At 32.7% G+C, this 15,390-nt stretch overlaps 1 protein-coding gene across 1 annotated transcript; it reads left to right on the top strand.

Moving 5' to 3' along the window:
* Positions 1-1,763: 1,763 nt before the first annotated feature.
* On the top strand, positions 1,764-13,184 carry LOC119611944 (putative uncharacterized protein DDB_G0271606). Its single transcript, XM_037967636.1, has 2 exons — positions 1,764-2,472; positions 11,577-13,184. Exon 2 carries the CDS (start codon positions 11,624-11,626, stop codon positions 13,163-13,165), a length of 1,542 nt encoding a protein of 513 aa, XP_037823564.1. The 5' UTR covers positions 1,764-2,472; positions 11,577-11,623; the 3' UTR covers positions 13,166-13,184.
* The last annotated feature ends 2,206 nt before the right edge of the window (positions 13,185-15,390 follow it).

Genomic DNA, 15,390 nt, shown 5'->3' with positions numbered 1-15,390 from the left:
TCTATCTATCTATCTATCTATCTATCTCTATCTATCTATCTATCTATCTATCTATCTATCTATCTATCTATCTATCTATCTACTATCTATCTATCTATCTATCTATCTATATATCTATCTATCTATCTATCTATCTATCTACTATCTATCTATCTATCTATCTATCTATCTATCTATCTATCTATCTATCTATCTAGCATGAAATCATCGTAATGATAAAACAGTTTTCTTTAGTATTAAGCTTTTATTTGTTTACCCCAACAAAGCTTTATTTTTATAATTTTGTTTTCCTGCTTTTAGCTATTCCGTTTGTATATGTAGCGCTTTCTATTTAAAACATACCTTTGCTATTAAAGTTTATTCAATTTAAACGCTTTTCCAAAGTTAACCACACTGTTATCACTTGTTGTGTGTGTTTTGGTTTTTTTTTTGCATTCAAAAGTAGAACTAAAGCTGTCCTTGTTCTTCAAATAGCAAATTAAAGGCCAAGTACGTTTAATGAACGTTGTTGTTGGTTATTTTGCGATTTTTTGCATTAAATTTCTGTTTGTGCTTATTAAAGAGAGCAGAAATAAAAGATAGACAAGGAATAAGTTTAAACAAATGTGTAGAAGAAAATGTAAAAAAAAAGCTTTTTGTCCCCTTCTAATGCATAATAAATTTAGGTTAGTGTAGGAATAAAAGAAAAGAACAAAATTAGGTTGATTTAATTTACAGAGTTTTTTTTTGCTTTGTGCTTTGCTTTTATTTTGTTATGCATTTTTTTTATAAAGGGTAGGTAGGGAGGTTAGAGTAGGGGCTTTTTTGCGTGTTTGTGAGTGAGTGTGTGATTAAGTTTAGAAGAAAGAGGAGTATAGGAGAGTATAAGAATTTAGGGGTATTTTGCGATTGTTCTTGTTTTTTTGCTGTGTTTTTATTAAATGAGTAAATTGTCGTTGGTTTGTTTTGCTGCTGTTTTTAGTAACAGTTTAGGCCTTCGCCTTTACCTTCGTCTATAAAGTGTTGAGTGCTTTTTTTGGTTTTTAGTGAATTGTGTCGTGTTTTGAGGAAATAATAAAAAAAATTAAGAATAAATGCTATTTTTTCGTTTGATTGTTTGCAAAAAAGAAATTCTTTAAGAGTTTAATTATAAAAGCAATATAATTTATAAAAAAAAAGTTGAAAAAATTATAAATATTGTAAAAGAAAATGAAAGTTTTAGAACATTTTATGTTTTAATGGTGTTGTTGTCTGCTAAATTTTAGACGTTCGGTCGGTCGGTCAGTCGGTTTTCTTTAATTCTTGTGTCTAACGTCAAATTCCGTTTTTCGTAAGCAGCAACAACAGACAATCTCACCAAGTGCGTCGTTGGCCTACAGACCTAATTTCCTTTTAGTAGTGCACCATACACAGCTAATCATTCTATATACCCGAAAAAAAAAACCAACAACAAGAAACCTACAACAACAACAAAATTCAAAGCCGAGACAACTGGAATATCAAACGCAAAGAATAAACGACAAAAAATCAGATACATTTTCCTGCACAACGTTAAATGGCAAAAATCAAGGAAAATTATTAAAGAAAAAGTAAAAGTTTAAATAAATTATATGAATAATTTAAAAGAAAAATTATTAAAATTTTGCAAATATAAAAAATGTTTAACAAATTTAACATAAAAATCTAAAAATCTCTAAAAAAAACTGAAGCAAAAAAATCTTAAACAAGAACAAGCAAGCAACGGTATTTTTTCTCTTTTAAAAAGCAGAAAAAATAAAAATAATTAACTAAAAATTGTATATAAATTAAATAAAATTATAAATAAACAAAAATAAATAAAATTTTAAACAAAAATCTAAATACTAATTAAATTAAAACCAAAAAAAAGTATCTTTAAAAAAAACCTCTAAAAACCTCATCATTAACATCACAAATTTACTCTACTCTCCCTCTCTTTAAAATAATATAAATAAAAAAAAGAAAAACAAAAAAAGCTCTTTCTTATTATTTCACATGTTGCCTTCTACTTTAATTAAATAATTAAACAAAAATTAACTAAATTAAAAAAAAAGTGTTAACCCCTAAAAAACATAAAAAAAATCTTAATAACGTCAAACCAAATGCCAGAAATCTTCTTAAAAAAAGTTTAGTGTATTACTGTGTCGCCATCAACCGCCATTCTCATCATCATCATCTGTGAAACGTTGTTGTCGTAGTCGTCGTTTTCGTGTTTTATTAGTGTTTTGTTGTTGTTATTTTTTGCATATTTTTAATTCCTATTTTGTCGCTTACGCCGTGTGTTGTGTTGTTTTCTTTTCCCTCTACTGATTCTTTACCGTATTTGTTGTTGTTTTTTTTGCATTTTGTCAATTATCGTTGGTTTATTATGGCTTTGGTGTGCCAACTAAGTCCCGCTTTATGGTGGTTTTTTATTATAAATGCGGTTTAAATGCAGGTCGGCGTAATTTTTCAAGGAATTTAACTAAAGAAAAGGTAAGTTTTAGAAAAAAATTAAGATTTATTTATAGAATAGTTATATTGAAAAGAACTAGAACAGAACTTGATCAGAACATAAACAGAACTAGAACAGGACTGGAACACAACTAGAACAGAACTAGAACAGAACTATAACAGAACTAGAATAGAACTAGAACAGGACTAGAACAGAACTAGAACAGAACTAGAACTGAACTAGTACAGAACTAGAACAGAACTAGTACAGAACTAGAACAGAACTATAACAGAACTAGAATAGAACTAGAACAGAACTAGAACAGAACTAGAACAGTACTAGAACAGAACTAGGACAGAACTGGAACATTACTAGAACAGAACTAGGACAGAACTAGAACAGTACTAGAACAGAACTAGAACAGAACTAGAACAGAACTAGAACAGAACTAGAACAGAACTAGAACAGAACTAGAACAGAACTAGAACAGAACTAGAACAGAACTAGAACAGAACTAGAACAGAACTAGAGCAGAACAAGAACGGAACTAGAACTGAACTAGAACAGTACTTGAACAGAACTAGAACAGAACTAGAACAGAACTAGAACAGAACTAGAACAGAACTAGAACAGAACTAGAACAGAACTAGAACAGAACTAGAACAGAACTAGAACAGAACTAGAACAGAACTAGAACAGAACTAGAACAGAACTAGAACAGAACTAGAAGAAAACAGAACTAGAACAGAACTAGAACAGAACTAGAACAGAACTAGAACAGAACTAGAACAGAACTAGAACAGAACTAAAACAGAACTAGAACAGAAACTAGAACAGAACTAGAACAGAACTAGAAACAGAACTAGAACAGAACTAGAACAGAACTAGAACAGAACTAGAACAGAACTAGACAGAACTAGAACAGAACTAGAACAGAACAGAACTAGCTTACAGAACTAGAAGAACTAGAACACAACTAGAACAGAACTAGAACAGAACTAGAACAGTCCTAGAACAGAACTAGAACAGAACTAGAATAGAACTAGAACAGAACTAGAACAAAACTAGAACAGTCCTAGAACAGAACTAGAACAGAACTAGAACAGAACTAGAACAGAACTAGAACAGACACTGGAACAGAACTAGAACAGAACTAGAACAGAACTGGAACAGAACTAGAACAGAACTAGAACAGAACTAGAACAGAACTAGAACAGAACTAGAACTGAACTAGAACTGAACTAGAACTGAACTAGAACTGAACTAGAAACTGAGGTAGAACTGAGGTAGAACTGAGGTAGAACTGAGGTAACTAGAACTAGAATAGAACTAGAACTAGAACAGAACTAGAACAGAACTAGAACAGAACTAGAACAGAACTAGAACAGAACTATAACAGAACTAGAACAGAACTAGAACAGAACTAAAACAGAACTAGAACAGAAGTAGAACAGAACTAGAACAGAACTAGAACTAGAACAGAACTAGAACAGAACAGAACTAGAACAGAACTAGAACAGAACAAGAACAGAACTAGAACTGAACTAGAACAGAACTAGAACAGAACTAGAAAAGAACTAGAACTGAACTATAACAGAACTAGAACAGATTTACGTTTGCAATTAACTAGAACGCGAACCTGGTGTATATAAAACTGAAATATGTAGAACAGACCTATAACTGATTATATCTGAACTAGACTTGAACTAAATCTGAACTAGAACTTAACTAGTACTGAACTATTACTGTATTAGAGCAGAAATAGAACTGAACTAGAACTGACTTAGGAATCAACTAGAACTAAACTAGGACGGATTTAGAATTAAACTAGAACTGAACTAGAATTAAAATTAAGCTGAACTAGAACTTGAATTGATTTAGAAGAACTGAACACATTTTTTGAGAGTTGTGTAAGACAGACTAAAAATTTGTCCCAAAATACATTTTTTATATAGAAAAATTTCTGATAGTACACTTTTTCAATAAAATATATTGCGTATACGCACTGTAGCCCTTTAATATACAAAACAGTTACGAATAGGTACCTACCTGTTTTATAAATCATGACCCACCTAACCCACCTTCATTCAAACATTGCACAACTCAGTGTGACAAAAGAAAAAAACTTCATTTAGCACTAGTTCCCCTATGAATTAAATAAATGAAATGAACATATTCGCAGTTTGCACAACTGAAAAAAGAACAACAAAAACAACATATAATGTGTGTTTATGCCTTACTGACTGACTGACTTGCTCTTGCTACTACTACTGCAGTGTCGGGCCCGGCTGGCTGTCAGCCTACGAGAACACAAGCCAACAGCAACAGAACATTAAAAACCTCATACACCACCACTACCCACCTCTGCATCTAAAATACCCCCACGAATGGTAAAAAGAAACAAAAACAACATCTGCAAATTTACTTTTATAAAAGCAACAGCAGAAGAAAAGAACTCATAGTATAAATTATTTTCCATTGTGCTAGGAATTTGTAGATGAAATGAAAAAAATTGCACAAAAAATAAGCAAAAAGAACAACAAAGAACATTAAAAAAAGTGCGAAATAAAAAGAAACTAAAATTTACTTTAAAAATAAAATCTCACAGAGAAAATTAAATCATACCCACATACTTTTTTCTTCTACTATTTTATTGCATTTATGAAATACAATAATAATAACAACAACAACTAGACATCCCCTTACTTAACATATACTCATTCCTTGTTTTGTTGAATTAAAAGTTTTTTATTTATTCTCGTTGCCTTTTTTTTCTCGCCCAAAAGAGATTAAGTTTGTTAATGATCATTATCATCTTAATGATGACAATGACAGTGGAAGTGTTAGAGCGAATTACTAATAGTGCAAGCAAAAACAAAAAGCATGTGTTTTTTTGTTATTGTAGTTTTTGTTGTTGTTTTCTGTTATTTATTCAATATGGCATAAGTTTTAATGTTAGTCAAAATGGATGGATGAATGGTTTATTTGAAAAAAAAAAAAAATAAGACAAAGTGCAAAATAGAAATAACACAACTAGCTCTAGTTGCAAAAAAGTGTTGTCAATGGTGAATTTATAAAACTGAACCAAAGTATATTAATAAAGTAGCGACATCTCTTGTTGTACAACAACATCTACAACAACCACATGTATTTTGTTTTTGGAATAATTTAAGATTGTGTCAAAATAAAATTTCCTTGAAAAACAATGTGAACAAAACATAAATAAAAAATATTACTTTTAAGTTAAAGATATTAACGATTTAATTATATTATTATATATTATACAATTTATTACACTTTTAAACTACTTTAAAACCACTTTTAATTCACTTTTCACAAATTTTAACAAATAGCAAAACACAATTTAAAAATGGCGACGTAAACAATGTTAACAATTTTCAAAACAAACTTTGACAATTTTCTTCATTTATCAGTTTAAAAAAAATAGTCAGCTGTTCAAGTGATGCTACTTTATTAATATACTTTGAACTGAACTAGAAATAAAATAGAACTAAACCAGAACTGAACTAGGAACCAACTAGAACTGCACTAGAACCTAGAATTAAACTAGAATTGAACTAGAACTGAACTAGAACTGAACCTGAACTAGAACTAAACTATAACTGCACTAGAACTGAACTAGATCTGAACTAGAACTGAACTAGAACTGAACTAGAACTGAACTAGAACTGAACTAGAACTGAACTAGAACTGAACTAGAACTGAACTAGAACTAAACTAGAACTGAACTAGAACTGAACTGAACTAGAACTGAACTAGAACTGAACTAAAACTGAACTAGAACTGAACTAGAACTGAACTAGAATTAAACCAGAACTGAACTAAACTGAACTAGAACTGAACTAGAACTGAACTAGAACTGAACTAGAACTGAACTAGAACTGAACTAGAACTGAACTAGAACTGAACTAGAACTGAACTAGAACTGAACTAGAACTAAACTAGAACTGAACTAGAACTGAACTAGAACTGAACTAGAACTAAACTAGAACTGAACTAGAACTGAACTAGAACTGAACTAAAACTGAACTAGAACTGAACTAGAACTGAACTAGAATTAAACCAGAACTGAACTAGAACTAGAACTGAACTAGAACTGAACTAGAACTGAACTAGAACTGAACTAGAACTGAACTAGAACTAAACTAGAATTGAACTAGAACTGAACTAGAACTGAACTAGAACTAAACTAGAACTGAACTAGAACTGAACTAGTACTTAACTAGAACTGAACTAGAACTGAACTAGAAGTGAACTAGTACTGAACTAGAACTGAACTAGAATTGAATTAGAACTGAACTAGAACTGAACTAGAAACTAGAACTGAACTAGAACTGAAGTAGAACTGAACTAGAACTGAAGTAGAACTGAACTAGAACTGAACTAGAACTTAACTAGAACTGAACTAAAACTGAACTAGAACTGAACTAGAACTGAACTAGAATTAAACCAGAACTGAACTAGAACTGAACTAGAACTGAACTAGAACTGAACTAGAACTGAACTAGAACTGAACTAGAACTGAACTAGAACTGAACTAGAACTGAACTAGAACTGAACTAGAACTGAACTAGAACTGAACTAGAACTGAACTAGAACTGAACTAGAACTGAACTAGAACTGAACTAGAACTGAACTAGAACTAAACTAGAATTGAACTAGAACTGAACTAGAACTGAACTAGAACTGAACTAGAACTGAACTAGTACTTAACTAGAACTGAACTAGAACTGAACTAGAATTAAACCAGAACTGAACTAGAACTGAACTAGAACTGAACTAGTACTTAACTAGAACTGAACTAGAACTGAACTAGAACTAACTGAACTAGAACTGAACTAGAACTGAACTAGAACTGAACTAAAACTGAACTAGAACTGAACTAGAATTAAACCAGAACTGAACTAGAACTGAACTAGAACTGAACTAGAACTGAACTAGAACTGAACTAGAACTAAACTAGAATTGAACTAGAATTGAACTAGAACTGAACTAGAACTGAACTAGAACTGAACTAGAACTGAACTAGTACTTAACTAGAACTGAACTAGAACTGAACTAGAAGTGAACTAGTACTGAACTAGAACTGAACTAGAATTGAATTAGAACTGAACTAGAACTGAACTAGAACTGAACTAGAACTGAAGTAGAACTGAACTAGAACTGAAGTAGAACTGAACTAGAACTGAACTAGAACTTAACTAAAACTGAACTAGAACTGAACTAGAACTGAACTAGAACTGAACTAGAACTAAACTAGTACTGAACTAGAACTGAACTAGAATTGAACTATAACTGAACTGGAGCTGAGCTAGAACTGAACTAGAACAGAACTAAAGCAGAACTAGAACTGAACTAGAACTGAACTAAAACTGAATTGGAACTGAACTGGAACTAGAACTGGTTATAAATAAAATAGAACTTACCTAGAACTGAAGTAGAACAGAACTAGAACTGAAGATGTTTTCTTATAGAAAACAACAGACACATTTTCCTATAGAAAACTGTCTAAGAAAGTACAAATACCAAGTTAAAATCGCTTATTTCTTAAAAAAACGCTTGATTGTCATTCTTATTGCTATATGATGCAAGAAAATACACTTAGAAGAAGCAAAAGAATGACAGCAAGAAAAAAAGCTTTTTTTTTCTTGTTGTCAGACATATTAAAGCAGCTGTGTGTATTTTGTTTCTTTATTGTTGTCTTTTTTTTTTGTTATTGTTACTGTAGCGGAAATTTCAATTTCATTTCTTGGTCTTATAAAGATCTTATTTATTGTTGTTGTTGCTAAAGTCTGTTACTGTGTTTTAGGTTGTCTTTTAATTTGTTGTTCTAGTTGTGTTGTCTCGCAAAATGGGGTGCGGATAATTGTTTGGAATTTCTTTCCCCATTCCTCAAAACAAGAACAAAATACAAAAACTATATACTTTGTTTTTGTATTTTTTATCTTATATCCTGCTTTTTTATGTTTAGTTTTTTTATCAGTATAAATTTTATTTGTTATTCTACAGAATTTATTTCAGTTTTTTGCATTATCTTCTTTTTTTAGTATTCTCTGTAATTTTTAACTTTCTGCTTTGTTTTTTATATTCTTTCTTTTGCTGTGTATGTTTATTTATGCATGCGCTACAAAAGAAAAAATAGTTTAGTATGTCAGGCAAAAAATAAAATTGGGTAAACTTAAAAGTCTCTCTCTCTCTCTCTGTCTGTCTTTTTATTTAAACTCTCTATAGGTCTCTTTTTCTCTTTGGTAATTTGTAAAAGCACTTTTGCTTTCGCTTTCAACTGGTTTGCTTTTCATTTTCATTATCAAGTCTTATTGTTGTTGTTATTATTTGTTGTTTTTAATTGTGTGAGTTAAATAAACACTCGTATAAACATTGCGGCTAAACTTGTTGCGGCTTTTGTTTTGGTTTAGTTGAGTGACTTTTTGTTGGAGTTATTCTTTTTGTTATCTTGTTTGTTTCTTTATGAAACGTCATTAACGCATGCGCAAATGTTAAATAACTTTAGTGGCCAATGTTGCCATATTATTTTGGAAGTTTTTAAAGTTTATTTTGTTAAAATAAGCTTTTTTTTAAAGTTGTTTAATTTTATTCCTACAGTGGCGTTTAAAATAATGAGTACAAATGGCGAATATTATAAAAATAAGAGTAAATAAATGATAATTATTTAGCTATAGTTTAAGGAAAATGCTTTTCTATAGAAAACTGTTCAAGAATGACACGTTTCTATAGAACACTTATCGAGGAAGAAAGTTTCCTAAAGAAAGAAATCATCTTCCAGTTCTGTTCTAGTTCTGCTATAGCCTAAACTGTAGACTAGACTCTAATTCTGTACCAGTTCTGCTCTAGTTCTGTTCTAGTTCTGTTCTAGTTCTGTTCTAGTACTGTTCTAGTTCTGTTCTAGTTCTGTTCTAGTTCTGTTCTAGTTCTGTTCTAGTTCTGTTCTAGTTCTGTTCTAGTTCTGTTCTAGTTCTGTTCTAGTTCTGTTCTAGTTCTGTTCTAGTTCTGTTCTAGTTCTGTTCTAGTTCTGTTCTAGTTCTGTTCTAGTTCTGTTCTAGTTCTGTTCTAGTTCTGTTCTAGTTCTGTTCTAGTTCTGTTCTAGTTCTGTTCTAGTTCTGTTCTAGTTCTGTTCTAGTTCTGTTCTGATCTAGTTCTGTTCTAGTTCTGTTCTAGTTCTGTTCTAGTTTTGTTCTAGTTCTGTTCTAGTTCTGTTCTAGTTCTGTTCTAGTTCTGTTCTAGTTCTGTTCTAGTTCTCTTCTAGTTCTGTTCTAGTTCTGTTCTAGTTCTGTTCTAGTTCTGTTCTAGTTCTGTTCTAGTTCTGTTTTAGTTCTTTTCTAGTTCTGTTCTAGTTCTGTTCTAGTTCTGTTCTAGTTCTGTTCTAGTTCTGTTCTAGTTCTGTTCTAGTTCTGTTCTAGTTCTGTTCTAGTTCGTTCTAGTTCTGTTCTAGTTCTGTTCTAGTTCTGTTCTAGTTCTGTTCTAGTTCTGTTCTAGTTCTGTTCTAGTTCTGTTCTAGTTCTGTTCTAGTTCTAGTTCTGTTCTAGTTCTGTTCTGTTCTGTTCTGTTCTGTTCTAGTTCTGTTCTGTTCTGTTCTGTTCTAGTTCTGTTCTAGTTCTGTTCTAGTTCTGTTCTAGTTCTGTTCAAGTTCTGTTCTAGTTCTAGTTCTGTTCTAGTTCTGTCTAGTTTATGTTCTAGTTCTGTTCTAGTTCTGTTTCTTAGTTCTGTTCTAGTTCTGTTCTAGTTCTGTTCTAGTTCTGTTCTAGTTCTGTTCTAGTTCTGTTCTAGTTCTGTTTCTAGTTCTGTTCTAGTTCTGTTCTAGTTCTGTTCTAGTTCTGTTCTAGTTCTGTTCTAGTTCTGTTCTAGTTCTGTTCTAGTTCTGTTCTAGTTCTGTTCTAGTTCTGTTCTAGTTCTGTTCTAGTTCTGTTCTAGTTCTGTTCTAGTTCTGTTCTAGTTTCTGTTCTAGTTCTGTTCTAGTTCTGTTCTAGTTCTGTTCTAGTTCTGTTCTAGTTCTGTTCTAGTTCTGTTCTAGTTCTGTTCTAGTTCTGTTTCTAGTTCTGTTCTAGTTCTGTTCTAGTTCTGTTCTAGTTCTGTTCTAGTTCTGTTCTAGTTCTGTTCTAGTTCTGTTCTAGTTCTGTTCTAGTTCTGTTCTAGTTCTGTTCTAGTTCTGTTCTAGTTCTGTTCTAGTTCTGTTCTAGTTCTGTTCTAGTTCTGTTCTAGTTTCTGTTCTAGTTCTGTTCTAGTTCTGTTCTAGTTCTGTTCTAGTTCTGTTCTAGTTCTGTTCTAGTTCTGTTCTAGTTCTGTTCTAGTTCTGTTCTAGTTCTGTTCTAGTTCTGTTCTGTTCTAGTTCTGTTCTAGTTCTGTTCTAGTTCTGTTCTAGTTCTGTTCTAGTTCTGTTCTAGTTCTGTTCTAGTTCTGTTCTAGTTCTGTTCTAGTTCTGTTCTAGTTCTGTTTCTAGTTCTGTTCTAGTTCTGTTCTAGTTCTGTTCTAGTTCTGTTCTAGTTCTGTTCTAGTTCAGTTCTAGTTCTGTTCTAGTTCTGTTCTAGTTCTGTTCTAGTTCTGTTCTAGTTCTGTTCTAGTTCTGTTCTAGTTCTGTTCTAGTTCTGTTCTAGTTCTGTTCTAGTTCTGTTCTAGTTCTGTTCTAGTTCTGTTCTAGTTCTGTTCTAGTTCTATTCTAGTTCTGTTCTAGTTCTGTTCTGATCTAGTTCTGTTCTAGTTCTGTTCTAGTTCTGTTCTAGTTCTGTTCTAGTTCTGTTCTAGTTCTGTTCTGATCTAGTTCTGTTCTAGTTCTGTTCTAGTTCCAGAATAGGCTAGACTATAGACTAGACTATAGACTAGACTATAGACTAGACTATAGACTAAACTTTAGACTAGACTGTAGACTAGACTATAGACTAGACTGTAGACTAGACTATAGACTAGACTATAGACTAGACTATAGACTAGACTATAGACTAGACTATAGACTAGGCTATAGACAAGACTATAGACTAGACTATAGACTAGATTATAGACTAGACTATAGACTAGACTATACTAGACTAGAAGGAAAGTTCTGATTAGAAATCTGTCTAAAAACGACTGTGTTAAGAGAATTTTATTAATTTGTTTTATTCTTTCATTTTAGCTCGCCCTGCTAACGCAACATTTCCCAAGACACTAGAGTGGCTTAATATGGACGATTTTTCAGTGCCTCTATTGGCAAATAGTGCATCGTATAACCACAACAACAATAATAACAATACTAGCATTAATCACAACAATAATAATACTAACAGCAACAACAACAACAATACCAATATGCATCACCATAAAGATCACATGTTGGCAGCTGGTAGTACACCCAGTACCACTTCTTTTATGTACGAAACAACAACACCCTCCAATAACTCCAAAGGAGAAATGTCCATGGCTAAAAGTGACTATAGTACTTTTACCACATGTATACAACAATCTGCGCTACTCGATCATCGCCATTCTGCCATAGATGCTAATTTAGATGCTGGTGTTTCTTTGGGTGCTTTATGTGATTTGAAATTTTCCGGAGGCTCCAGCTCTATAATGGGAGGTGCTAATCTAATTAATGAAACAAATACAAATTTTAAAGGTTTACCACCCTTAATGGGGACTATAGAAAGTAATCATATAATGAGTGGCCTACAGAAGCTGAATACAACGGCGGGTGTTGTTAATGCACCCACGTTTTCTAATCTACTATTTGCCAGAGAAGCTACACAGAACCTTAATACAAATAATAATAACAATAATAATAATAATGTGTCCACAGCTAATAGTTCACATTATTTAACGCTGAAAGGTAATGAAGTACAAAGCACTGCCGAAACGACAACACAAACGCATCACTATTTACCAAATAATAATTTAACAGCCAGACAAATGTCACCACCGAATGAAATTCTACAAAGAGTAACAACAGCCGATAATCATAATCTATTAGATTATGGCATTGCCAGTTCATCTTCCTCTGCAGCAGCCAACACTACTACTTCATCTTCATCACTTACTTTACATCATAATCTTAATACTAATACAGAGAGGGGAGTCAATCATGGTGGCTTGGAAAGTCGTGTTAATGCTCTCAATGAAAATCATATAACTACCACAACAGCTACAACAACTAATGATACAACACCCCCAAACACTGCCAATATCAACAACAACAACAATACACATCATACAACACAACAACAGCAGCAGCAGCAGCAGCAACATGCTACAACAACAGCCACCTCTACCACGACCAGTACAAGATCAACTCTCCACAGTATTGAAGAATTAGCGGCCAGTTCCTGTACACCCTCATCCTCAACAACAGCTCCACTAAATACTCTTGTAAATAACAACAATAACAATGCAACATCATCAACAACTATAACACAAACATCAGCTACAACAGTACCTTTAATTATAAACAACAATGAAACAGCTAAGCAGCAGCAACAACAGCTTCCACGAGAAGCCACAAATTCTGCTAATAACCAGCAACAGCAACAATTGTCACAACAGCAATTGACTCTGCAACATCAACATAATCAGCAGCTTCAGCAACATCATCACCAACAGCAGCAGCAGCATCAACAACATTTGCTTAATTCTTCTACTTTGAGTAGTGATAGCAACGATTCGATTTCTTCCTCGGATGAATTTATAGATATGGAATTGAATGAAAGATCGGGTAAGTCATTGTTACTATAATTTTCTTTATTTTAACAGGGATTAATATTGGCAATATTTTGTTATTAGTAGTGAAGTAAAAATAATTAATTAAATTACAAAAATAATTAACTAAAACGACGCTATTAAAAATTTATAAAATTTAAAACGAAAAACAAATAACCAACATCACCACTATATATTTTTGATCAAATAGAAAAAAAAACAGTTTAATTAATCTTAAAGTTCATCTTTTGCTTTAAAAACTCAAAGATTATAGCAAAACTATATATCATCTGGAAACCAAATACAAAAAGCTCTGATTGTTTAAACTAAGCTCTACTACGTGCTTTAGGCTTACAAAAACTATCGTAACTGTTCTAGTTCTGTTCTAGTTCTGTTTTAGTTCTGTTCTAGTTCTGTTCTAGTTCTGTTCTGTTCTAGTTCTGTTCTAGTTCTGTTCTAGTTCTGTTCTAGTTCTGTTCTAGTTCTGTTCTAGTTCTGGTCTGGTTCTGTTCTAGTTTCTAGTTCTATTCTGGTTCTAGTTCTGTTCTAGTTCTGGTTCTGTTCTAGTTCTGTTCTAGTTCTGTTCTAGTTCTGTTCTAGTTTGTTCTAGTTCTGTTCTAGTTCTGTTCTAGGTCTGTTCTAGTTCTGTTCTAGTTCTGTGCTAGTTCTGTTCTAGTTCTGTTCTAGTTCTGTTCTAGTTCTGTTCTAGTTCTGTTCTAGTTCTGTTCTAGTTCTGTTCTAGTTCTGTTCTAGTTCTGTTCTAGTTCTGTTCTAGTTCTGTTCTAGTTTCTAGTTCTGTTCTAGTTCTGTTCTAGTTCTGTTCTGTCTAGTTCTGTTCAGTTCTGTTCTAGTTCTGTTCTAGTTCTGTTCTTTCTGTTCTAGTTCTGTTCTAGTTCTGTTCTAGTTCTGTTCTAGTTCTGTTCTAGTTCTGTTCTAGTTCTGTTCTAGTTCTGTTCTGTTCTAGTTCTGTTCTAGTTCTGTTCTAGTTCTGTTCTAGTTGTGTTCTAGTTGTGTTCTAGTTCTGTTCTAGTTCTGTTCTAGTTCTGTTCTAGTTCTGTTCTAGTTCTGTTCTAGTTCTGTTCTAGTTCTGTTCTAGTTCTGTTCTAGTTCTGTTCTAGTTCTGTTCTAGTTCTGTTCTAGTTCTGTTCTAGTTCTGTTCTAGTTCTGTTCTAGTTCTGTTCTAGTTCTGTTCTAGTTCTGTTCTAGTTCTGTTCTAGTTCTGTTCTAGTTCTGTTCTAGTTCTGTTCTAGTTCTGTTCTAGTTCTGTTCTAGTTCTGTTCTAGTGTTCTAGTTCTGTTCTAGTTCTGTTCTATTCTAGTTCTGTTCTAGTTCTGTTCTAGTTCTGTTCTAGTTCTGTTCTAGTTCTGTTCTAGTTCTGTTCTAGTTCTGTTCTAGTTCTGTTCTAGTTCTGTTCTAGTTCTGTTCTAGTTCTGTTCTAGTTCTGTTCTAGTTCTGTTCTAGTTCTGTTCTAGTTCTGTTCTGTTCTAGTGTTCTAGTTCTGTTCTAGTTCTGTTCTAGTTCTGTTCTAGTTCTGTTCTAGTTCTGTTCTAGTTCTGTTCTGTTCTAGTTCTGTTCTGTTCTAGTTCTGTTCTGTTCTAGTTCTGTTCCAGTTCTGTTCTAGTTCTGTTCTAGTTCTGTTCTAGTTCTGTTCTAGTTCTTTTCTAGGTCTTTCTGTTCTAGTTCTGTTCTAGTTCTAGTTCTAGTTCTGTTCTAGTTCTGTTTCTAGTTCGTTCTAGTTCTGTTCTAGTTCTGTTCTAGTTCTGTTCTAGTTCTGTTCTAGTTCTGTTCTAGTTCTGTTCTAGTCTGTTCTAGTTCTGTTCTAGTTCTGTTCTAGTTCTGTTCTAGTTCTGTTCTAGTTCTGTTCTAGTTCTGTTCTAGTTCTGTTCTAGTTCTGTTCTAGTTCTGTTCTAGTTCTGTTCTAGTTCTGTTCTAGTTCTGTTCTAGTTCTGTTCTAGTTCTGTTCTAGTTCTGTTCTAGTTCTGTTCTGTTCGTTCTAGTTCTGTTCTAGTTCTGTTCTAGTTAGTGGTCTAGTTCTGTTCTAGTTCTGTTCTAGTCTGTTCTAGTTCTGTTCTAGTTCTGTTCTAGTTCTAGTTTCTAGTTCTGTTCTAGTTCTGTTCTAGTTCTGTTCTAGTTCTGTTCTAGTTCTGTTCTAGTTCTGTTCTAGTTTCTAGTTCTGTTCTAGTTCTGTTCTAGTTCTGTTCTAGTTCTGTTCTAGTTCTGTTCTAGTTCTGTTCTAGTTCTGTTCTAGTTCTGTTCTAGTT

Source organism: Lucilia sericata, unplaced genomic scaffold (assembly GCF_015586225.1).
Source record: "Lucilia sericata isolate MDLA Ls3-8-SP2 unplaced genomic scaffold, ASM1558622v1 Contig001559F_arrow, whole genome shotgun sequence".
Taxonomy (NCBI): Eukaryota; Metazoa; Arthropoda; class Insecta; order Diptera; family Calliphoridae; genus Lucilia; species Lucilia sericata.
The sequence above is the reverse complement of the archived record's forward strand: the minus strand, read 5'-3'. Positions and strand labels throughout refer to the sequence as shown.

What these genes read in the sequence shown, in the direction of transcription:
- LOC119611944 (XM_037967636.1), top strand. Translation starts at nt 11,624, where the DNA reads ATGGACGATTTTTCAGTGCCTCTATTGGCAAATAGTGCATCGTATAAC.